This window comes from Lithobates pipiens, unplaced genomic scaffold (genome assembly GCF_037356315.1).
Source record: "Lithobates pipiens isolate NorthernLeopardFrog02 unplaced genomic scaffold, aLitPip1_a1.2 Scaffold_27, whole genome shotgun sequence".
Taxonomy (NCBI): domain Eukaryota; kingdom Metazoa; phylum Chordata; class Amphibia; order Anura; family Ranidae; genus Lithobates; species Lithobates pipiens.
This window is the reverse complement of record NW_027507788.1, coordinates 214,057,645-214,082,429: the sequence shown is the minus strand read 5'-3', so window position 1 is coordinate 214,082,429 and position 24,785 is coordinate 214,057,645. Positions and strand designations below refer to the sequence as shown.

At 45.7% G+C, this 24,785-nt stretch overlaps 1 protein-coding gene and 1 long non-coding RNA gene across 3 annotated transcripts in view; one reads left to right on the top strand and one right to left on the bottom strand.

Moving 5' to 3' along the window:
• The window catches only part of WRAP73 (WD repeat containing, antisense to TP73), a 76,214-nt gene extending 65,081 nt beyond the window's left edge, over positions 1-11,133 (top strand). For both annotated transcript variants that reach the window (XM_077458239.1, XM_077458237.1), the window contains 4 exons: positions 1,918-2,023; positions 3,077-3,202; positions 4,471-4,662; positions 6,897-11,133. In XM_077458239.1, coding sequence (XP_077314365.1) covers positions 1,918-2,023; positions 3,077-3,202; positions 4,471-4,662; positions 6,897-7,009 — 537 coding nt within the window. In that variant the 3' untranslated portion in view covers positions 7,010-11,133. The remainder of the gene's footprint in view (positions 1-1,917; positions 2,024-3,076; positions 3,203-4,470; positions 4,663-6,896) is intronic.
• Positions 11,134-11,460: 327 nt separating this feature from the next.
• On the bottom strand, positions 11,461-12,693 carry LOC143934538 (uncharacterized). Its single transcript, XR_013263287.1, has 3 exons — positions 12,555-12,693; positions 11,848-12,323; positions 11,461-11,699 (listed from the first exon to the last, which is right to left on the bottom strand). It is a non-coding gene; the product is annotated as an uncharacterized LOC143934538 (long non-coding RNA).
• Between the last annotated feature and the right edge of the window lie 12,092 nt (positions 12,694-24,785).

The following is a 24,785-nucleotide window of genomic DNA, read 5'->3' as shown; positions in this document are numbered from 1 at the left end:
TACAATTCCCATGAGGCATTGCAAGACTTTGACAGCCACAAGCATGACACCAAGAGGCAGAGGCATGCTGGGACTTGTAGTTTTGCAACAGCTGGAGGTCCGCTAATCGGCGATCGGCTTCTGCTGTGCGTGCGCCCCCTATCCGGAAGTGTTAGATCGTGTATATACGTGATCTGGTGCACAGGTGCTGCCATTTAGCATTAAGGCCTCATGCACACTGGATGTTATAATAACGTTATAAAAACGGCAGTAGCTTCGCAGTGAGTTTTTCAACTTTTTAAAATTTATTTCAACTTTTTGCAATAGTGTATTTCCACGTTAGCGCTTTTTTTTTTTTTTTTCATTGGATCAAAAACGTTAAAGCGGTAGTAAACCCGCTGACATTTTTTTAATTTATTTATTTTTGTTTTGTTTTTTTATACCCCTGTAAAGCAAAAGGCATAATGAGCTAGTATGCACCATATACTATCTCATTATGAAATACTTACCTTAGACAGAGGCATCGGTATCTCACACGATCAACGCCGAGGTAGTTGACATGTTGGTCTTTCAGTCGAGAATCCCCTGTGCGCAGTCAGCGGCTCATTGCAAGGGGAATATCTCCTAAAAGGGGTTGTAAAGGTAAATATCTTTTCACCTTAATGCATTCTATGCATTAAGGTGAAAAAACATTCTGACGGTGCCGGTGCCCCCAGCCCCCCCCCCCCTCCCGTTTTTACTTACCTGACCCCTCGAAAGTCCCACGCTCACCCCTGACATCCTCTTCGCTGCTCAGCCTGTCTGCTGATTGGCTAGAGTGGATGGATTGAAAGCAGCGCAGCCATTGGCTTGCACTGCTGTCAATCGCATCCGATGATGCGGCGCGCTGGGGGGCGGGGCCGAGTGATTCACTGAGTGGCTATAGCCACTGGCTGTATCACGGGAGCGCGCCCGCAAGTGCTTCTCGCCATGCGAGGGAGCTTGCATGAACATGAGAAGTACTTGCTGGGGGAAGCCGAGACAGCTGCCGAGGGACCCCAGAAGAACAGGTTCGGAGCCACTCTGTGCAAAACGAGCTGCACAGTGGAGGTAAGTATAACATGTTTGTTATTTAAAAAAAAAAAAAAAAGAATTTTTTTAAAAATTAACTTTACAACCCCTTAAACCGTACAGGTTTAGGATATTTTTTTTTTTTACCTACAGGTAAGCCTTATTATAGGCATTATTATAGGCATACCTGTAGGTAAAAGTTAAAAATTTGACTATACACCCACTTTAAATGCTGGTGAGCGACGTTTTTGAGCATTTATCAGCGTTTATCAGCATTGGAGCTTTTTTACAGCTGAAAAACATCTCTCAGAACCCACTAGTTTTGGTGTTTTTTGAACAGTAAAAAAAAAAAAAACCCACTGCTGTTAACACCCTATGTGTGCATGGACACATAGGATAACATGATGGAGAGTTTAATGACTGTAGAAAAAAAGTCTACAGTCAAAAAACGTCCAATGTGCATGAGGCCTAAAACTTCTATAGGGTGAAGCGGTGAATAGTGCAGTACTCAAGACAATTCATAGGTTACATCTGACCTGCTCTGTGTTGTGCTGTTATTTTGGATGCTGTATGTCCTATTGAGGTGCATTTTAACTGCAGGCAAAACAGGCCAAAGAAAGTCTTTTTATTGTATCATGCTGCGTTTGCTATTTGCGTGCCTTTTTGCCTTTTGAGTTCGAAGAGGAAATACAGCGTTTAGAAAAGAACGCCCGTCAACATCAGTCCTAACACACCAGCATTTCATTTACGCATTAAAAACCGTAATTAAAAAAAAAAAAAAAAAAGTCACCAATTTTCACATTTTGAATGTGAATCTGGACATATCTGTAGAGATGATGGGGATCGTTGCATTCCTCTGTTCTTGTCTGATCTGTGCTTCTGTTGCAGGTTGTTTATCAGGAGGTGGACAAATGCCAGACTGCAGTTCCAAGTCAGCTTACCTTTCCTCCCCATCGGGGGGCGCCAAGCAGCCTCTTTGCCGTCCACAGTAAATGTGAGTGGTCATGTGACTGTCTTGTCCAAAATTCCCATTTGATTTTTGTCTGTTTCACAAATGGATTTTCCTGTTTTTTATTGTTTATTTTTTTATGATTTTGTTCTTTGCTTTGGCTAATGATGGGCATGGAACATAGCTCTATAGATTTGTAGCCAGCCCCAAGTTATGCTTTTTTTTTTTTGGTTTAAAGAAATAAGTTCACCTTTACAAAACAAATAATAAAAGCATTTTTTTTTGCAGGTTAAATTATTTTATTTTTTATTATTTATTTTTATTTTTTGTAAAGCATTGTACTTGCGATCAGATCGTGGGTGTAATCTCAGACTCCTACAGACTGTCTGTGTAGCTGTATGCCCATACCTCCAATATAGGCAGACAGTTGAACTCTTGACAGGAAGCTCAATGAACTAATTTCAGCAGTGGTTCTCAACTCCTGCAGCTATGCACTAGGTCGGCCGCGACATAGCCCCACTGGATGGGGACTGACCCTGCAAGTTACAGTGGCAGCTAGTGCTCAAAGTTTTTGGGGGGGTGCAAAATTCTGAAAAAAAAAAACACCATCAATTGCAGCCTCACTGTACCATCAATTGCAGCCTCACTGTACCCTATGGAACGCAGCCACTGTGCCATCAATTGCCGCCACTCTCCCCTATGGAACGCAGCCACTCTCCCCTATGGAACGCAGCCACTCTCCCCTATCGAATGCACTTTGGAATGTGCCGCAATCTCGTGATTACATTGACATGGCGCTTACCATAGTGCACTGTGTCCGGCGCCCGAACACAGTGCACTTAAAACATTTTTCTTTTTTTTTTTTTTTCTTTTTTTAAAGCGGCCTTCTTTTTTAAAAAAAAAATTCAGAATGCAGCTATGCACTAGGTCGGCCACGACATAGCCCCACTGGATGGGGGCTGGCCCTGCAAGTTACAGTGGCAGCTGGTGCTCAAAATTTTTTTTGGGGGGGGGGGGGGGCGCAAAATTCTGAATATTATTATTATTATTTTTATTTTTATTATTATTTTTATTTTTTTCTTCTCCTTTTCCCTCCAGATGAGCTGGCTGTGCTGCCTGTGTCCTTGCGCACCATCAAACCTGACGCGGATCGTGCAAATCCAGAATTGGGCATCGGAATGCTGGCGTTCAGTCCTGACAATCGATACTTGGCAACCAAAAATGGTACATTGATTTATCAATCTATTTCTACAGGGGGAGACAGCAGGAGGCAGTGGAGGAGCAGATGTGTGTTCCTCTGCACAGTAAATTATAGTGCTAGCTCTGTACATGGCAATAATAAAAAAAATACAATTAGGGTTCTAACCCTTCTTACAAAAGGTGGGGCTTTACATGCAGTCTAGGGCTCAGGCACACAAGTCTATTCCACCTTGCAGTATAAACATGCTGCATATATCTTGGTGCCCAGCAGCCCCTGGTGCTATGTACAGCTACCCATAGTTCAAAACAGGTATAGGTGGCTGTATGCATGCTTGTGTAAAGTGGTGCATACACACCGATGTAAGTCTCAGAATACATATAGACTGCACCCAGGATGCATGCGTCCATTTGATGCAAGTAGTGACACATCTGCATACAGCCACCTATGCCTAAAAAGTATGCAAAGATACAATCCCAACCACAGTTATCTATCACAATCTATCAGTAAATAAATATATGCAAAAAAATATTATCACCAATGAAATCTTTTTTTGCATATATTTATTTACTGATAGATTGTAGCGCTGTTAATGCCACGGCACTGTTTATAATTGTGGTGGGGATTGTATCATTGCATACTTTTTAGATATTTTGTTGAATTATAACAGCAGCTCTTGTGCAGCAATCCTCTTTTCCATTCTGAGCGCTAGGATCAGTCATATCATTTTCTGTATTACTGATATTTGTTAGCCACCTATACCTGTTTATAATCATGGGTAGCTGTACATAGCACCAGGGGCTGCCGGGCACCAAGATATGCCAACAAGTTTATACTGCAAGGTGGAGTAGACTTGTGTGCCCGAGCCCTAAACTATATGCAAAACCCAAACTTTTTTTGAGAGAAGGGCTTTTTTTGTTTTTCTTTTACTGCTCTGCACTGAGCTTAGCACTGTAATATTCTGTGCAGCCACCTATACCCATTCCTGTCTGTGGGCAGCTTGTACCTGAAAGCCCCTTGTGGCGATTATTTTTATATATATATATATTTGTATTCTTTCCATCCATATATTAATATATATGCCATATATTTTTTATATATGGTGTGTGTGTGTGTGTGTGTGTGTGTGTGTGTGTATGTATGTGTATATATATATATATATATATATATATATATATATATATATATATATATATATATATATATATATATATATGTGTGTATGTGTATCTCATAATGTGTAATCGCCTATTTTTTTATTTTTATTTTTTTACATTTTTGCTGCATCTTTCAGACAACATGCCGTATTGTGTGTGGATCTGGGACATCCAGAAGATGAGGCTGTCTGTTGTGCTGGAGCAGACGTCAGCTGTGCGCTCTTTTCACTGGGACCCCGTCCAGCCTCGGCTGGCGATCTGCACTGGAAATAGCAGAGTGTATTTGTGGTCTCCCAGCGGCTGTGTCTCTGTCCATGTACCTGTAGAAGGTAAACAGCGGAGTAGTATTTTTAGGACTCCTTGTATTGCCTTTCTTATCTGACATGTGTATATTTAGTGCTTTACCAAGAACATTGAACTGTTCTCATCAGTCTCCTGTGCCACGCGAGCTTACAGTCTAATGTCCACCATCGTCGTACAGTTTTTTTTTTTTTTTGTTTGTTTTTTTAAGGTTATGGCTGGAAACTGGAACAGTTTAAAAAGACATACAAACAAATATTATTTAAGCTGAATGCTGGGGCAGAGTCCAAACTACTCTTGCAGCATCCTGTTGACCCTTTCCCCCCAATCTTGCCATTCTAAACACACACTGCAAGAGTCACTTTTGTGTGGGGTACCAAAAAATCTGTTTCATTTACCCTACCTTTTTCGCTTTTCCGGTGCTCCTTTCTTCCTTCTGATGCCCCGGGTACACAACGGCATCACAGTGCGACCAACAGGAGGAGCGCTGAAGTTGAACTGGCTTTTGGGGGACAGGTCATGTAGGAAGAGCCTGTTAGGAGCAAAGGGATAAGATGGAGGATAAAATTGCTTTTAAATGGTTCTTTTTAAACCAGAACGAACATATAACCCTTGCAGTGCAGGGGCAACTCCAATTCAAAGGCAGTTTAGTATTTTCTCTGCAGTTCAGCATTAAGCTTGTATAAGAACTTGGCAGTAGAGTTTAAATCTACTTCAACTTTTCAAAGCCACTTGAAAGTGGACTTTTCTTTTAAAGGGGTTGCAAAGGTTCAGGGGTTTTAAAAAATCAAAAAACAAACGTGTCATACTTACCTCCTCTTGGTTTTACACAAAGTGACCCCAATCCTCCTCTTCTGGGGTCCCTCAGCGGTGCTCCTGGCTTCTTCTCTTCTCAAGTGCCTCATCAGAGAAGCGCTCTCCTTCATAGACACCCGTGCGGGCACGATCCCGTGTCCTGCTTCTGTGTCTATTGACACAGAAAGCAGGACTCGGCCTCACCACCCCGACACCCGCGTCATTGAATTTGATTGACAGCAGCGGGAGTCAATGGCTGCGCTGCTATCAATCTATCCAATCAGGACACGAGACACCGGCCGGAGCTGGTGTGCTCATTCTCGTTGTGGGAAACATAGGGTACAAGCAAGTATAACGGGGGGGGGGGGGGGGGGCGCTGCTGAGTGACAGAATGTTTTTCACCTTAATGCATAGAATGCTCACTTTTTATAGGTTACTGTGGTTTATACAAAGTGAGGGGGGGGGGTGTCTTTGTATAAACCACAGTAACCTATAAAAAGTGAGCATTCTATGCATTAAGGTGAAAAACATTCTGTCACTCAGCAGACCCCCACCCTTGAGCCCTGTGTTTATTAAAACTGATGAACACAGAATTTGGTGCAGCTGTGCATAGTAACCAATTGGCTTCTAATTTCAGGTTGTTCAATTTAAGCTTTGACAATAAAACCTGGAAGCTGATTGGTTACTATGCACGGCTGCACCGGATTCTGTGTTCACCAAACTTAGTCAGGCTGGGTTCACTTTTATTTGTGAATTGTGACCAGCTCTCAATGGGTCCGGTTCACACATGTGCGGGGTGGCCGCAGTCCAGATTTAAAAAAGGGCCCTGTGCGTGTTTGGGTCTGGTTCAGGTGCAAATTTAGGCGCCTAAATCACACCTGAGCCAATGAACAGTTGTGCACCAGACCTCAGGCACGAACCCCGGACATGCATATGTGAACCTGGGGAGATTTAGGGCAGGTTCACATATGCGCATCTGGGGTTCGTGGCCCCTTTCTCACTGAGGGACTGATTGGGTTGTCGGCTTTTCAGGTGGACTGGATCAGACCATCTGATGCTCTCTATGTCCACTGACACCCGCCGGCATCCAATGCTGTCTGCTAAAAAAAACAAACAAAAAAAGAATGGGGATCCATTCTCCATCCGTCTGGCGGATCAGATCAGATGAAAGTGGGATGGAAACGGGCAGATGGTCTGTTTCCATCCAACCGCCCCATAGAGAACAGCAGGCTGTGTCTGCTCTGCATAGTTGCAAAAAAAAAAAAAAAAAAAGGGGGTCCACTACCCCCACCTATGACTGGCCATTACAGTAAGCAGAATTAGAGGGCAAATAGATATAAACAAGGCCAAGGATAAATTCCAAGCTTACTGACCAGCCTGGTGTTCTATTGGACTTGTTTGGTTGTTAGTAAGGCCTCTTATCCCAACCACTACCTTTTAATAAATATTATGTTTTTTCTGGTTTCAGGTAATTTCAGTGTCTTGTCCCTGTCTTGGCATCCTCTGGGAGAAGATTCGCTGCTTCTTCTGAGCAAGGACCATCTGTGTCTGTGTTACCTGGAGGCTGAAGAGGAACGGTGACGTCTTGAGACCGTCCTACAAAAAAACATGTTTACATGATCGCTCTACCAGCAGACGTCTGACTATAAATGAACTGGCTCTAGTTGTGTCTGGGTTATACCTTTCCCTGATGACGGCGGGGGGTGGGGGGGGGGGGTTGTGTATTCAGTATGGCCGTGTGTAGCATAGCACCAATCTGAAGTCGCTTACCTGAAATATGCTGATGTGACTTCCTGAATACACCCCCATTGTTTCTTCTGCTCGACTTCTGTATTAATGCCAATCTCTGGAAGATGCCCCATCCATAGTTTTTACACAGGCACAGCTATTTTGGGGCAAATGATTTGAATGTGCTATCAGGGCAATTGAAGAGTTTTCATAACGATTTTAGAGGTTATAGGGGTCTGTTGAGGTTAAAGTTAAACCCTAACTTGTTAAACACAAACCTCCCCCTACCTCCCCCTAAAAAAAAAAAAAGTATATATATATATATATATATATATATATATTAGTATATACATATACTCCTTTATTTCCAAGGCTTTCCTGGGCAGTCTGATGATGTTGCGGGTCAATCGGTGGCGATGGGATGGGAGGCCTTTATTGCTGAACTGACCGGCGCTCACAATATGGCATGTGAACGCAGTCCAGTGCAGTGGTACTCCTGAGCCCATGCCGGGGCTCAAAGGCAGTGGTTTAAAATGACTGAAATTCAACTTAAACTATGACATCTAGTGGATGAAAGGAATTACTACATGGGGCAGCTGTAGATATTGCAGTTAAAGGATAAGTTCACATTTCATAACATGTTACACCCATATTCCGGGGGTAACATTTTATAAAAGCACCGGCCCCCGATCTGACAGCTAGAGGGGGATTGTCTCCTCCCCGCTAGCTGTTAAAAAAAAAAAAAAAAACGCAGCTGGGTTCATTCACAGTGCTCTGTTGTTAATTGAAAACTAAAAGTCCCAACGGCCTTAGTGGTTGCCAGCTTGTAGTTCTCAGAGAGCTACCACGGTGCTGTGGAGTGGCGTGGTAGTTCATTCATACACGTGCAAGGAAGCCGATACACTGGCAGATCTGCAGGAGACCTGCATTGTATCAGTGATCGCTGGTGCATTTATTATTTTTTGGCAAGAAGTAAACTTAAAGCGGAGTTCCACCCACATTTTTAACTTTTCAGCATCCAGCAGTAAAGAGTGCCTTCATTGCAGTTTTTGGCATATCATTTATTATTTTTTTTTACGCTTACTGCTGTATTTCTTCAAAATATTCCTACTTCCTCCTCCTCTAATGCGCGCTTAAAGCTGGAGTTCCGCCGTTTTTTTTTTTTTTAAAGCCAGCAGCTACAAATACTGCAGCTGCTGACTTTTAAAATAAGGGCACTTCCCCGCCCAGCGCGCCCGCGATGTCGGCACCCGAAGCCGATCTCTCGATCGTCTCTCGGGTGCTGCTGCCGCCATCTTGGCTATGGGAATCAGGAAGTGGAGCCTTGCGGCTTCATTTCCCGGTTCCCTACTGCGCATGTGCGAGTCGCACTGCGCAATAAGGATGGTCCCCGCTGTCTCTGGGATCCGTGTGTTTCCCAGCAGACAGCGGGGGACCTGCGGAAAGGGGTGTAAATTCTGCGGATATCTATGCCTGAAAGGTGTCAATTGTGGCGCTGGAGGGGGGAAGGGTTCCAATGAGCGGAAGCTCCACTTTAGGGTGGAGCTCCGCTTTAATTTCCGGCTTTGCAATGTCTCCTGAGATATGTGTATCATCAATCCCAGGAGACAACAGGCATCGGTGGTGATAACTAAGCCGCTACCCATCAGAATATTCAACTGAAGTGACGTCGTGGCCATCTTGGTGCACTCATCCGCATTAAGCCTAGAGTTAGAAGTTGGCAAGCGGACATCTTTATACACCTACCGGAGTCTTGCTTTTAACAGATATTTTTAACAGTAAACTCAGCTTATATATACTGTATTTCACTATATAAATTGCATTTACTGTTAAAAATAACTGAGACGCAAGACTCCGGTGGGTGTATAAAGATGTCCGTTTGCCGACTTGTAACTCTAGGCTTACTGCGAATGAGTGTGGGTGTACCAAGATGGCCACCCTGCAATGTCACTTTGCTTGCATAGTCTGATGGGTAGTGGCTTTCTGAAGGGACACAGGGTCGAAGCATCGAGAGATCAAGAGGTGCATGCTGGACATACAGCATCACCATATCCCGGATGTGACTGCTAGTGGGCTTCACATGTGCCTACAGTAGAGATGGAAGTGCTCTGCAGAGCAAAAATAAACAGTAATTTTAAAAAACGGGAATTGAGCAGCAATATGTCAAATGACATGGATTTAATGTAATATAGTGTAAAAGAACGGATTACATAAAAAACAAAAACTCTGGGTGGAACTCCACTTTAAAGCTTTTTCTTTTCCCTTTTTTGGCTATTTATTTGTGTTTTTTTTAATTTATTTTTTGTTTAAATGGAGTTCTTCTTCAATTCAGTGACAAAAATAATCTCCAAATCCATCCTGTGACTCTTCTAGAGCATATCATAACTCATATCCTTTACCATCCTTTTTCCTAAAGTGCTGGTATGTCTTCTGTATGAGACATGTAGCGGTCACAACGCCCATCTCATTGCGGACGTTTTATAGTAGTTTGGGACTCCTCAGCCCCAGGGGCCCCTGTAGCAGCTGATACTGTGTATCTGTGCCCAACCCTGCTTCTATACCAGGCAGAAGCCATAGCTGCTAAATGATTTCTTACCAATTTGTTTTCTCCCCCTACGGCTGCATTCACACCAGAGCGTTTTCAGGCAGAAAGTCACGCGATTTTACCGCAATTTTTTTCGCGTGAAAAGGTTACCAATGCAAAAAGCAGAAAAAAACGCCTGTAATCTGCCTAAAAAGAAGCTCCTGTACTTTTTTGAGCTTCAGGCGTTTTTGCTTCAGGTGACAGAATGCTCAGGTGTGAACAGGGGCCATTGAAATGAATGGGATTTTGCTTGTTGGGGTGTTTTGGAACGTTTGAGATGAGCGTTTTACGAGCTGAAAACGCTCAGGTGTGAATGCAGCCTAAGGCTCAGTTTGCACTGTGCAGGCTTGGTTGCAGGTGCGGGAATCGCATCTGTTCCTGCTCCCGCAACCACCCGCAGCCAAATTGCGCTGCTCTTAGAAAATGTGCGTGGCTGCCATTCGTTCTGAATGCCACCCCCAACCCCCCCCCCACGCAGCTGGTGTGGGAATCGCAGTGAAATCGCATGGTCTTTTTGGCTGTGTTTTTGAAAAGGTGCATGCACCTTTTTTGTTTTTTCTTTTGCGGAAAACGCAGGCACAGTAGCCCATTCAAATTGTATGGGTTGCCGTGCCTGTACTAGTGTGGACTGAGCCTAAAGTATTTCAGACGTTTATAGCTGATGGGGTCTGCTGTGGATGGCATATATCAGTATTTCCCAGTTTCTGGTTCTCAGGGACGGCCAGCGTGATTTTCTAGAAGACCCAGGAAAGGGGCACACGTTGTGTGATAATTAGCAATGTGTGAAAGTGTAGAAGCGCCCTTATTTCACTGTTGATTCTGTGTACAGCGCTGCAAGAAACGGCTTCAGTGCTTTTTTATTTATTTAGTTATTTAATTCGGTCAATCTGTCCTCCAAGAATGGCAAAATTGTATTGCGCACATATTACCATTTCTCTGGAAATAAACGGACATGTTGCAAAGCACCCAATCACTTCTCACATGAGAAGTTCAGTACCGTTAGAATTGTACTAAATCGGACAGCTAGATTCTCCTGTGTGCCAATGAATGCCCATGTGTGACTCTGGTGGGATTCTCATCCAATGAGCGAAGTCTGTTTTTTATAGATGGACAATTACACAGAGGAGCCCAGAAATATTACAGAGGTAGATTGAGGTCACTTTTTTTTTTTTTTTTGGGCTAATTATAGTGCCACCAGAGGACTGGATGGAGAAGTTTGGTGTGGTTGTGTGTGTGTGTGTGTGTGTGTGTGTGTGTGTGTGTGTGTGTGTGTGTGCGTTAGATTTGGACCCTCCAGAACATATAGCAGTCCATGTTCATAGAATGTAAATTGTGATGTAAATAGTACAGATTTAATTTATGTTTGTCAATAAACTTTACATTTTCATTTGTAGTATTGGTTGTGATTGTGTGTACAAATATGTATTGTGGACAAAACCGATGTAGACTTTAACGGGATCTGTGCATTGGTTGGGTGGGACAAGCGCCATTCTAAGTGGACGCACCGGTGCGCCCTTCATTTCCATCCCCTTCCGCCGGACATATCTGGTTACAGGTTATGGTACCGGGCCACTGTGATTGGCCCTGGTACCATTACCAATCATAGCGATTACATAGGAAAACAAAAGCTCAAATAATAGTAACTCCAGAGGGTACCTTTTGAGCAAAAAAGGAATGGGGACTATTACGGTACCAATATATAGAAAATCAGCTTTGAGAATTATTAAAATGCAAATATTTATTAAAGAAATTAGTGACACAGAGTTAGAAAAAAAACAATCACAAAAAGACCACATAATGAACAACACTACATGATGAATACATGAAATTCATAGATTACAATAATGTTTGTTGCCCCTCCGATAGGTCAGGGGCCGATGGATAAAGGGTTTGGACGTATTCCTCGACTAGTTTTGTGACATAAGAGCCACTTTCTCAAGAGGCGTCACCCAATGAAATCTATCAAAGTATAATAATGCTTTATTAGAAACAGTTCAAATATAAACATATATAAAAATTACGCATGACATTGTCACTAATGAAACATTGGAAACATAAACTGCACAATAATGACACTGGAGTATTGTAAGAAAATCAGATGACTCACCCACATAGAAAAATAATCCCAAAAAGCAGAGACGGCAATTGCTGAGGTGCTCTAACCAGTGGGCACCCCCCTGGGGATGGACAAGGGGGGGGTTTTTCAAATAGAAGCGGCAGGGGTTAGCTAGGAGTAGAGTATGCCAATATCTAAAATCAGTTTCAAGTTTGATAACCACACTTAGAAAAGGAAAACAAAGAAAGAGAGAAAAGAGAGGAAAAAAAATATAAGTCAGGTGGTTGAAAGAAATGAAAAGAAGAGGAAGAAAGAATAAAGGTTAGCCCAGACCCTGACGTATCCGTCCAATTAGGAACACCGGTGTGGTATAGATCAGATGACTTGTATAGCATGAATAACGGTCTGTATGGATGGTTACATACCCTGCAGGTTTCAAAAGATAACTCTCAGCCAGGACACAACAGATCCTCAAAGACCAGGTATACACACGGTATCAGAAAAGTTTCAAAATATCCAAACTGGGTCTAGGATAGAGTTTATAGAGGAGAGAATTGACCAAAAAACGGGCATAAAGTGGTATTCAAAAAAAATGGAATATATCCATATTATACGGATAAGCTATAATCTATATTGGCAAAATAGATACAACCTATTTGGTAATAGTGCATTACCGTTCTGAACCAGCAGAGATCAGTAAGGTCAAGCACAAGGAATATATAAACCAAAGTGGAGATCATTATAATAATGAAACATACCTATTATATCTGTGTAAGGACCTCGTCCCAGCTGTTGCCGCTCTAAGTCATAGCGCCGAATGGGCGCCATATAAACCCCTAACCCGGAAGTCAGGGGGCGTCATTATTGTGCTCCCTGACCGTCGCGTCATGGCCACAGTGCGCGTGCGCAGAAAAAAACTGCGCGCGCATAGAACCACCAGTAGAGAGCCGACAACGTCAGCTCGCATCGGGGGGAGGAGACTGGGTGGAGCGGTAACTCCAGAATGAGGAGTACCTATTCGCCTGTCTTCAAAGCCAGACACGGCATAACCGGGGCTGATGGCTGAATGTGCGCACGCATCCCGAACGGGACTGCGATCGCACACACTCCGCACTGACATATGATGTTCAATCAGCGCAGAAAGAGACCACAGAGAACGCTACCCACCAAACGTGGGACGAAACAGGGGACCCTCGGACATCACCTGTCCGTCCCATGGGGGGAGCATGTAAGCTCCTCAAAACTTCCCTGCTGGGATATCCAAGATGTGGGGGAGTCAAAAGATGTGCAATGCATATTATATATAATGTTAACAAAAGATAAACAGTGAATTTCTAACACAATAGGGACCACCATGGTTGACAGATGGAACAAGGTAGAGAAGACCCTTAGTGGTCAACACAGACATGGGGTTCCACTAAAGCATATAATAACCAATAATCTTAATATAATATAGTACAGTAAACCCCTAATGTAGGGTAAGGGGAAAGAGGAAACACCCGCTAAATCTGTTGTCCACGACAGGGCAACATTAATAAAGTACAGAATTTTGTAAGGGGATTAGCAAAGGGGCAGCAGGGGGCAGTAAGGATAATTGAATGCGAGACTTTTTATAAAAAGTGTTTATAAGAGTGGGCCTCATTCAACCCAGGGGGGATGAGGGCATTGAGGCGCTCGATCCATAGTGTCTCTTGCCTAAGGATCTCGCGATCCCAATCACCCCCTCTCGGGTCTTGTGGAATTACTTCTAGGACCATGAATTTCACATTCTCAGGTTTAAATTTGTGGCATATACCAATGTGTCGTCCTATGGTAGTAAGTTTTCCATTGGTATAGTTATATATGTGATCCCCTAGGCCAGTGATGGCGAACCTTGGCACCCCAGATGTTTTGGAACTACATTTCCCATGATGCTCATGCACTCTGCAGTGTAGTCGAGCATCATGGGAAATGTAGTTCCAAAACATCTGGGGTGCCAAGGTTCGCCATCACTGCCCTAGGCGTTGTCGTAGTTCCCTGATGGTCTTGCTAACGTAAAAAGCGTTACAGGCACAGACCATCCGGTACACTACCCCCCTAGTTCCACAGTTGGCATGGTGTGGAGGTGAAAAATGTTCACCATTAGGAAGGATATAAGATTGCCCTTCCAATATCCAGGGGCACCTAGAGCGATTACATGAAAAGTAGTAAACCATGGTTGTCATTCATGACACAGCTGCTTGCTACTGTGTGCAGTACTGTGATCGTTGTGATTGGTCACAGTGATAACGTGGTACAGGACCAATCGCAGCAGCCCTGTACCATGTGATGGCTATGGCCAGTCACAGCTATCACAATAGTAAACAATGGCATTATGGATTGATGCCAAATGGTGTTAATGTTTGCTGATACAGTGATCATCACTGTAATTAGTGGTAATGTAAAAAAAAAAAAAAAAATCATCCCCCCCAAAAGTGGTGACACTACTATATTTATTCATACATACTGTCACCAGAGCAAGTGCAGTGTCACTATGGACACTGTAACTGATCTGGCATGATCCGGGACACTATGAGTGGGTGGCGGGGATTGGGGACTCTGTGTGGGTGATGATGATTATAGGCTCTATGAGTGGGTGGCGGGGATTGGCGATACTATGAGTGGGCGGCAGTGTTTGGCGATACCATGAGTGGGCGGCAGTGATTGGGGATACTATGAGTGGGCGCCAGTGATTGGCGATACTATGAGTGGGCGCCAGTGATTGGCGATACTATGAGTGGGCGCCAGTGATTGGCGATACTATGAGTGGGCGCCAGTGATTGGCGATACTATGAGTGGGCGCCAGTGATTGGCGATACTATGAGTGGGCGGCACTGATTGGCGATACTATGAGTGGGCGGCACTGATTGGGGATACTATGAGTGGGCGGCACTGATTGGAGATACTATGAGTGGGCGGCACTGATTGGCGATACTATGAGTGGGCGCCAGTGATTGGGGATACTATGAGTGGGAGCGGCACTGATTGGAGATACTATGAGTGGGCGCCAGTGATTGGGGATACTGAGTGGGCGCCAGTGATTGGGGATACTGAGTGGGCGCCAGTGATTGGGGATACTATGAGTGGGCGCCAGTGATTGGGGATACTATGAGTGGGAGCGGCACTGATTGGAGATACTATGAGTGGGCGCCAGTGATTGGGGATACTGAGTGGGCGCCAGTGATTGGCGATACTATGAGTGGGCGGCACTGATTGGGGATACTGTGAGTGGGCGGCACTGATTGGCGATACTATGAGTAGGCGGCACTGATTGGCGATACTATGAGTGGGCGCCAGTGATTGGTGATACTATGAGTGGGCGCCAGTGATTGGCGATACTATGAGTGGGCGGCACTGATTGGGGATACTGTGAGTGGGCGGCACTGATTGGGGATACTGTGAGTGGGCGGCACTGATTGGAGATACTATGAGTGGGCGCCAGTGATTGGCGATACTATGAGTGGGCGCCAGTGATTGGCGATACTATGAGTGGGCGCCAGTGATTGGCGATACTATGAGTGGGCGCCAGTGAATGGCGATACTATGAGTGGGCGGCACTGATTGGGGGTTGCTGAGTGGGTGGCACTGATTGGGGGACGCTGAGTGGGCGGCACTGATTGGGGGACGCTGAGTGGGCGGCACTGATTGGGGGTTGCTGAGTGGGTGGCAGTGATTGGGGGACGCTGAGTGAGTGGTGGTGATTGGAGGACACTCTTGATAGGAATCTGCTGCCATCTATCAGGATGATGAAGATGAAATGTGGGCGGACATTTCAGCAAGACAATGATCCCAAACGCAAAGCCAAGGAAACTCTCCATTGGTTTCAGAGAAAGAAAATAAAGCTGCTAGGATGGCCCAGCCAATCGCCCGACTTTAATCCAATAGAAAATCTACGGAAAGAACTAAAAATCAGAGATCATAGACGAGGCCTACAGAACCTTCAAGATGTGAAGACTGTGTGGAAGAATGGGGCCAAAATCACACCTGAGCAACGCATGCGACTCCTTTCTCCATACAGGATCCTCCGTCTTGAAGCCGTCATTACCAACTTTGGACTTAGGACTTTGTGTGAAGTGTTAAATAAATGTCATTTAGTGTGTTCAATACTCCTTCCCTGTGTCCTTCCATTTTATTACACAAAACTTCATTTCTGAATGTATTTGTTTTGGTGTCCTTGTATGGATTGCATGAGTTGTTGTGGTGAAAATTTTATTTACAGTACCTAGAAAAATGGTGACGTGTTCAATACTTATTTTACCCCGCTTTATATAGGGGTTTTCAACCACTTTACAGATGTAGATCAGCAGCTTTATACACTAGAGGGAGCACTCTCTGTTACCCTCTTCCCTGCCTGATATCAGATACATAGGGAGTGTGTTGGTTTCAATGAGTCAGCTGAGCTCCAGGAAAACGGCTAAATCCATAGAGCTTCCTGTGTGCAAATAACTTGTATCAAGTCAAAGTGCTTGCATTTAAAAAAATAAATAAATGAATGGCGTATTAATGATCACTTAATTTATGTCTGCCTGGAGAGATCAGCATTGATGAGATTACTTACATCTTTATGATCTTTAAATGTCATTAATTGAGGGGGGGGGGCAGTCTGGGTGAGGGTAGGGAGGCAGCAGAGGGTACCGATGGCATAGCCCAGACAACTGCAATGTGTGCCCAGAGATTGCTTAGGGAGACAGTTGTCAGGGGGGCGCACTGCGAGTCACTAGATGACACAGGATGCTCAGGGGGCCACACACAGGCACAAAACAGTCCGAGGATACGGGATGCTCAGGGGAGGCACTTGGAGTGGCGCACATCAGTCCAAGGACGCAGGATCCTTAGGGGACATTCAGAGTCGCACAACAGTCAGAGGACATGGGATGCTCAAGGGGCACTCAGAGTCGCGCACAACAGTCAGTAGAGGACATGGGATGCTCAGGGGGCACTCGGATTCGTGCACAACAGTCAGTAGAGGACATGGGATGCTCAGGGGGCACTCGGATTCGTGCACAACAGTCAGTAGAGGACATGGGATGCTCAGGGGGCACTCGGAGTTGCACATAGACACAAAATAGTCAGAGGACACGGATGCTTGGGGGAAACCGGGGCATAATGGAGAGACTAGAAGGGACAGTGCCACAAACGCTGGCAGTTGAAGAAACAAGGGCGGGGCAATGGGGCTCAAACATTGAGTTAAGAATTAAAGTGATTGTAAAGGCTACGTTAGGGTAAAAAAATTTAACTGACGACGTGTTCAGCTTGCAATCTTTAGCAGTTTTATTGTTTGCACGGATTGCCCCGTTGTATTATATCTCTGCTAAAATACATCTAGATGTAATACCCTGATGTTTAGGCAGGGTTGTTGTTACATTTAATTGCCAAGTGATGGTTGCCTTGACCAATTGATAGGTCAATTGATTTCACCCTAATTTTGGAATTGCCTCACTTCTGTCACTAGATGGCCGGGTATCTGGTGACATTAGATAAGACAAGGGCATTGCAAGAACAGGTTATGAATGAATGGGGTGTCTCTGCCAATGTGCAGGGATTTTCTTGGGTGCCTTGGCCTGCTGGCAGAGCCTATTTGTTTGGGTGGAGTCAGGTGATTGGGGGTTCTGTGCCACCTGGACGGCTGTGTGTTGTATTGCTCCGGGCAGCTAGGTCAGAGCCTGAGGCCTATCCCGGGCACATCGGGCTGCCAGGCTGTCTGAGGGCCTATTCAAAAGCAGGAGAGCAATGCAGGGTTGGGATGCAGTACTGAAGCAAGTACTTGAGCAGTATTCTCACCAGCCGGGTACATGAATTGGGAAAACTTCACCAGGTGCCAAGCCAGGGACACAGCCAGCGGAGGTGTTGCTTGCGGAGCATTATTGTGCGCCAAGCCAGTGGGGTGAGGCTTGAGGAGTATCTGGAGTGCCAAGTTGGGACCCAGCCGGTGGGGTGAGGCTTGAGAGGAGTATCCAGAGTGCCAAGCAAGGGACCCAGCCAGTGGGGTGTGGCTTGAGAGGAGTATCTGGAGTGCCAAGCTAGGGACCCAGCCAGTGGGGTGAGGCTTGAGAGGAGTATCCGGAGTGCCAAGCTAGGGACCCAGCCAGTGGGGTGAGGCTTGAGAGGAGTATTCGGAGTGCCAAGCTAGGGACCCAGCCAGTGGGGTGAGGCTTGAGAGGAGTATCCGGAGTGCCAAGCTAGGGACCCAGCCAGTGGGGTGAGGCTTGAGTATCCGGAGTGCCAAGTTAGGGACCCAGCCAGTGGGGTGAGGCTTGAGAGGAGTATTTGGAGTGCCAAGCTAGGGACCCAGCCAGTGGGGTGAGGCTTGAGAGGAGTATCCGGAGTGCCAAGCTAGGGACCCAGCCAGTGGGGTGAGGCTTGAGTATCCGGAGTGCCAAGTTAGGGACCCAGCCAGTGGGGTGAGGCTTGAGAGGAGTATTTGGAGTGCCAAGCTAGGGACCCAGCCAGTGGGGTGAGGCTCAAGGAGTATCCGGAGTGCCAAGCTAGGGACCCAGTCAGTGGGGTGAGGCTTGAGAGGAGTATCTGGAGTGCCAAGCTAGGGACCCAGCCAGTGGGGTGAGGCTTGAGTATCCAGAGTGCCAAGCTAGGGACCCAGCCAGTGGGGTGAGGCTTGAGAGGAGTATCCAGAGTGCCAAGCTAGGGACCCAGCCAGTGGGGTGAGGCTTGAGAGGAGTATCCAGAGTGCCAAGCTAGGGACCCAGCCAGTGGGGTGAGGCTTGAGAGGAGTATCCGGAGTGCCAAGCTAGGGACCCAGCCAGTGAGGTGAGGCTTGAGAGGAGTATCCAGAGTGCCAAGCTAGGGACCCAGCCAGTGGGGTGAGGCTTGAGAGGAGTATCTGGAGTGCCAAGCAAGGGACCCAGCCAGTGGGGTGAGGCTTGAGAGGAGTATCTGGAGTGCCAAGCTAGGGACCCAGCCAGTGGGGTGAGGCTTGAGAGGAGTATCCAGAGTGCCAAGCTAGGGACCCAGCCAGTGGGGTGAGGCTTGAGAGGAGTATCTGGAGTGCCAAGCAAGGGACCCAGCCAGTGGGGTGAGGCTTGAGAGGAGTATCTGGAGTGCCAAGCTAGGGACCCAGCCAGTGGGGTGAGGCTTGAGAGGAGTATCTGGAGTGCCAAGCTAGGGACCCAGCCAGTGGGGTGAGGCTTGAGAGGAGTATCTGGAGTGCCAAGCTAGGGACCCAGCCAGTGGGGTGAGGCTTGAGAGGAGTATCTGGAGTGCCAAGCTAGGGACCCAGCCAGTGGGGTGAGGCTTGAGAGGAGTATCCGGAGTGCCAAGCTAGGGACCCAGCCAGTGGGGTGAGGCTTGAGTATCCGGAGTGCCAAGCTAGGGACCCAGCCAGTGGGGTGAGGCTTGAGAGGAGTATCTGGAGTGCCAAGCTAGGGACCCAGCCAGTGGGGTGAGGCTTGAGAGGAGTATCCGGAGTGCCAAGCTAGGGACCCAGCCAGTGGGGTGAGGCTTGAGAGGAGTATCCGGAGTGCCAAGCTAGGGACCCAGTGAGTGGGGTGAGGCTTGAGAGGAGTATCTGGAGTGCCAAGCCAGGGACCCAGCAGGGATGTGGGGGTGACGAGTGAGGAAGATACTGAGTGAGAAGATTGGAGGTGCTCAGAAGATCCAGTGGCGAGTGGATCTGTTAGTCAAGTGAAAAACTGAGATCTTAGCTAAGAGAAGTTCTACAATAGGAGATTGTAGAGGAAGAAAAAGAGTTACTCGAAACCGTTGTTAGAAACTTTTACAAGATTGTTGCCATAGGAGACAGCGGTCCTCCACATGCGGATGTGGTGTCTCGTTTGCATGCCTGTCCCTCAATGGTTATCTGCCTATAGAAAGTCTCAAGGTCTGCTAAATGAACATTGCATCTACTAAAGGGTGTCCTGACCCCAACCCTCTCTCCCACAGTTCTGTTTAAGAGACAATAAATCTCTTTGCATTCAAGAAGTGTCTGGCACCCATCAATCTACCTTGCATTACAACACAAGCATGCCTTGTTGTAACCCACTCTACACAGAGGAATGTTAGCTGTCCTCTGGAGGTCACCATTGGTCCTCGGGGGCGGGACTTGGCTACATTAATGTTTGGGGGTTATAAGTGATTTTCTAGCAAAAAAAAAAAAATACAAATTTCAACTTGTACCCCAAAGGTGCCAGAAAAAGCCTGGTCTTCTAGTGGTTAAGATGGCTTAAACTATAGGAGGCTCAAAAAAACCCAAAGGGCAGATGTTCCCCTACTGGGGCTTCCCACCCCAGTAGAGGAAGATCTTCCCATTGGGTTTTTCATGCGTCCTATAATGGAATAGTAATGGAAAATCTGATTGGGTATTGGGGAGGTGAGTTTGGGCCACCTATACAGCGATTGTATGACTTGTCTTGCCGTTTTTATTGATTTTAGGTTCATGTTAAGTAAAGAATGTATATTTTGCATGGTTGGTCCTTGTGTGAGGACAAGTAAACCTGTCTCCATTTTCCCTTCTAGGTTGCTTCCTACCCCGGGCCTGATATAAAACCAGGTAAAATACAAAGTTAATGTACACATGTCGTAAATAGTCTTCACTTTATAGGTCTGTTGTATAACTTTCCTCGACAAAAAAAATATAAAATAACCACTTATTGTAGGGGACACATCTGTCCTGCCATGGACATCTGGAAGACCAGACCTGCCTGGGGCTTCTTCAGAAGTCGTTTGTAAAATGGAAAGCTTTGTTCTGCCCTCTAGTGGACTTATTGGGTAATAAAGCCAGGGTTATTCTGGAGCCTGCAGTACAGTATATATATATATATACAAAGGGCAATCTACAACTCCTGTAAAAGGACAAATATCAGCTAGCTGGACTTTTTTCACTAGTCGTTACTCGCTTCCCGTCCAGCCATTGCACATAAACGGGCAGATGGGCGCTTTCTCAATCTGTGCTTGATTAGCTGCATGGGAGGGCAGGGGAGACATTGGAAGTCTAATAGATCCATGATGTCTCCAGAAAAAGTACCTGTTATCCGTTCATGCATATAGGGGGCTTGAGGGCAATAAAATGAAATTAAATTGGGGGGGAGACATTAAAAAGTGTAAAAATAAATAAATAAAGTTTATGAAATAAGTAAAAAAAATGGGAAAAAAAAACAAAAAACTTCCGTCCCCCTCCACACATACATGCAAAAAAACCTGCCTGGTAATTTACTTAAAGTGGACCTTCAGTAATGTTTTCATCTTTCCATCTATTAAATATTCTGCCCTTGTTGTTGTTTTAACTTTGGATAGTAAAAAAAATTTTTTTTTTCTGCCAGTAAATCCCTTTATACAGCCCACTTCCTGTTTCCTGTCTGGTCATTATCCTAGGCTTATGACATCATGCGCAGCTCTCTCTCTCATGAGAGGTTGCTAGGAAGGGAGGAGGGGATGAGTCATAAGAGGGCCAATGAGAGCTGCAGAGCTGGAGGTGTGCCTCTGTGTAAATCCAGGAAGTGAACAGGCAGCAGCTTCAGCTGCCCACAATTAAAATGGCTGCAGCCAGACTCGGTGGAGGGAGATTTCTGCAGCATATTTGGCAAGTACAGAATCACAGTATATATAAAATAAAATGCAAAGCGGTTGGAGGGAAGCTTCAGAATGGCAAAGATGTTTTTAATACAAATTTTGTGAGCAGATTCACACTGTACAGGCCACAGCACCCATGTGAATGAGCCCCAAGACCCCATTTACACACACATTTGTATTAACTCAATACAGTTCTATCTTTTAGATTGGCCATGATTTCTAACAACTTCCCTCAACACACTCCTCTTTCCTTGTAGTGCGACGCAGCGCCACCTAGAGAAGGAAAGAATACCTCCACCTGCCTACACACATTTTGTTTTATATTCTTCAGAGCCACAACCCCTAACGCCCACCCCCCCCTCGGCTGGTGCCCCCTTGGTTTCAAAATGCCCCCACGCTCTGTTTATACCTTTTGGGGATTGGTTGGCAGCGACATATATGTACCCTCTTTTATCATCTATTTGCGTAATCTTTGTAATAATACACCCAAACCATTGTGACTCCATTTTAGCTTAAGTCCGCAATTACGAAAGAATGCACAGAAAAATGCTTGCACAGCACTGTACGCTATATACCCTGTTTACCCGAAAATAAGACCTAGTGTGATTGTCGGTGATGGCTGCAATATAAGCCCCACCCCCCAAATAAGCCCTACCCCATTTCTCCCGAAAAGAAGCCCTACCCTGAAAATAAGACATGCAAGGACTTTAACTAGGGCTTATTTGGGGGGTAGGGCTTATATTGCAGCCATCACCGACAATCACGCTAGGTCTTAGTTTCGGGGGGGGGGGAACAGGGTATATATCATTATGGCCTGCATGACTTACGACTTAAAACCAGATGGTTTGTTGACCCGTGTGAACTCATGATAATGTATCTTAGGGATCACTGACTTGTGTAACCATATATTTTATACCAATGCATTATTTACTAACCGCTCCCCCCTCCCCTCTTTTTGATTGGTAAGCTGAACCATATGTAAGCTGTATACGCACCTAATAAAGGCAGACATTTTACGAATGCACAACCTGCCTCCCGTTTCATTCGGTGTCTCCAGATATCTGAGGGCCCTGTTGGTGTACCTATAGAAGGGTGGTTGTCCAGGATACCTACTATTTCCTTCCAATCTTAAGCTTAGGGGGGGCACCACTATGGGAACAACCCCCCCCCCATTTATGTATGAATGTATGCAAGTCATCTTTGGTCTCTAACAATATGTTAAATTCACGATCTGTACTTTTTGATAATTCTAGAACTATATTCCATCACTTCCTGATGAAGCAGGCTGCAGAACCTGAGAAACGCGTTGAAGAAAGATACCCCCCACCCATCTAAAAAGGCAGGTTTGCTGTTCATTCTCTAAATAGGATTTTTCTGTTTGATTTCATTAAGCTCTTTCTGCCCATCCCCGGGGGTCCCTTTTAATAGGGTCTTTACACCGGAGGAGGGGGGGAGGGGATGAGCTGTTATAGCGGTCACATAATAGGGAGCTGGTTTTGCCAGATACCGATTTATTTAGCCGGTGCCAAGAGCGGTCTATGACATTACAGTCACTGTGCCGGTGTTCTGGCAGATAGTGTCCTGCCATCATATAGCGTCCGCCCTGTACTGCGCATGCAAAATCTCCGAAGCTGAACGGCGCCTGCGCCGTGAGTGGAGGTGGTAGCCCCACCATCCAAGCGGACATAGGGTTGTGAAAATTAGAGGGCCCTTTGCGGGCGAGCTTTGCTCGCCACGCTTCGGGCTCAGCCTCGCTGCGCTCGGCTCTTTTTTATTCCTACTCTATGTCCACTTGGATGGTGGGGCTAGAACCTGGACTCAGTGCGCAGGCGCCGTTCATCTTCGGCTATTTTCGGAATCTGTGTTGCTGTGTTCTGCGCATGCGCAGTACACAGCGGACACTATCTGATGGGGGACCTTATATGATGGGACACTGGGAGTGTGAAGTGAGCATGCTCTTAGCACAAAAAGCCATTCTGCCCCCCATATGTGTGGCACATGGGCATTACAGCTTGATTCAGATATGATCGGCCGTGGTTTCGTTTTTTTTGTTTGTTTTTTGTGGCTCGGTTCACATCTATGGTGCTGTAAACCTTGCTTCACCTTTACAATACTGTATTCTGATATGTAAGTATATAGATAAACATTCCATCGTCCGAATGTCCTGCTATTTGTATTTTTTATTAGAATTGCGCTCTATGCTATATATCTTCCCCTGAGGAAGGAGACTCCCAGCGCTCCGAAACGCGTAGGGTGACAAGCTCTATAGCCAATTGTATTTTGTATGGGTGATAAGCTTATTGGGACCATTGGAGGAGGAGTGATGTTGGCCGTGGAACCACTCTGGTTTTCCAAATGCGCATTTCGACCATCCTGTAAAAACGGGTCAAACACCTTTTTAGGTGAGTTACCACCTTCCTATTGAGCACTCGTGGTGGAAGAACTAGAAGTCACCTAAATATGGAAGAAATATGTAATAAAATATTGCAACGACCGCCATTATATTCTCTAGGGTCTCTGCTAAAATAAAAAAATTAAAAATAGAGAGATATAGAGATAGATGTAGATATGTTTTGGGATTCAGAGTATATTTTCTAGTAAAAATGACAGATTTTTACTTGTTAACAACAAATGTCAGAAAAAGACCCGGTGTTCTGCCGAGAACTGTCCCCCCCATCAGATAGCGTCCGCCCTATAATGCGCAGGCGCATGCGCTTGCGCAGTACTGAAGACAAGGAGACGCCGAAAGTCTCAGAAGATGAACGGCGCCTGCACAGTTAATAGTACCTTCTGCCCCGAGTCCAGGTTCAAGCCCCACCGTGCAAGTGGACATATATGGTAGATGATGTTAAACAGCGCTTAGTAAGAGGGCCCCTCGCCACGCTTCGGGCACAGCCTCACTTCTCGCTGCAGTTTTTTATTCTAACTCTATGTCCACTTGGATGGTGGGGCTTGAACCTGGACCGTTCATCATCGGAGACCTTCGGGGTCTCCTTGTCCTCCGTACTGCACAAGCGCAGTACAGGGCGGACACTATCCGACGGGGCACAGTATTCAACAAGACACCGGTCTTAAAGTGGTTATTGCTGTGCAGAAATAAGTATGACCACTAGGTGGCAGCAACACATCATTTAACAGAACTGGGCAACACATCAAGCGCTTAATAGTGAACAGCAGACCTGGCTGTAACTTTGCATTGCTAATATACTGTTTTAGCACTATCCGGTATTGGGGGTGACCATGGTGACACTTTTGGGGGTTTTTCTGTTCATTTTTTTCCAGGACAATTTAGGTCTTCATTTGGTGGTAAACGTTAATGAATATTTCTTGATTTTGTTCCATTAACAAAGGAAGACTTCCCAGAATAGTAAAAGAAATAAATATATAGCACTAACCCCCGAAGGAGCTGCTGGTTTGAATTGGGCTTGCCGTTACCTTCTCCTCCTCCG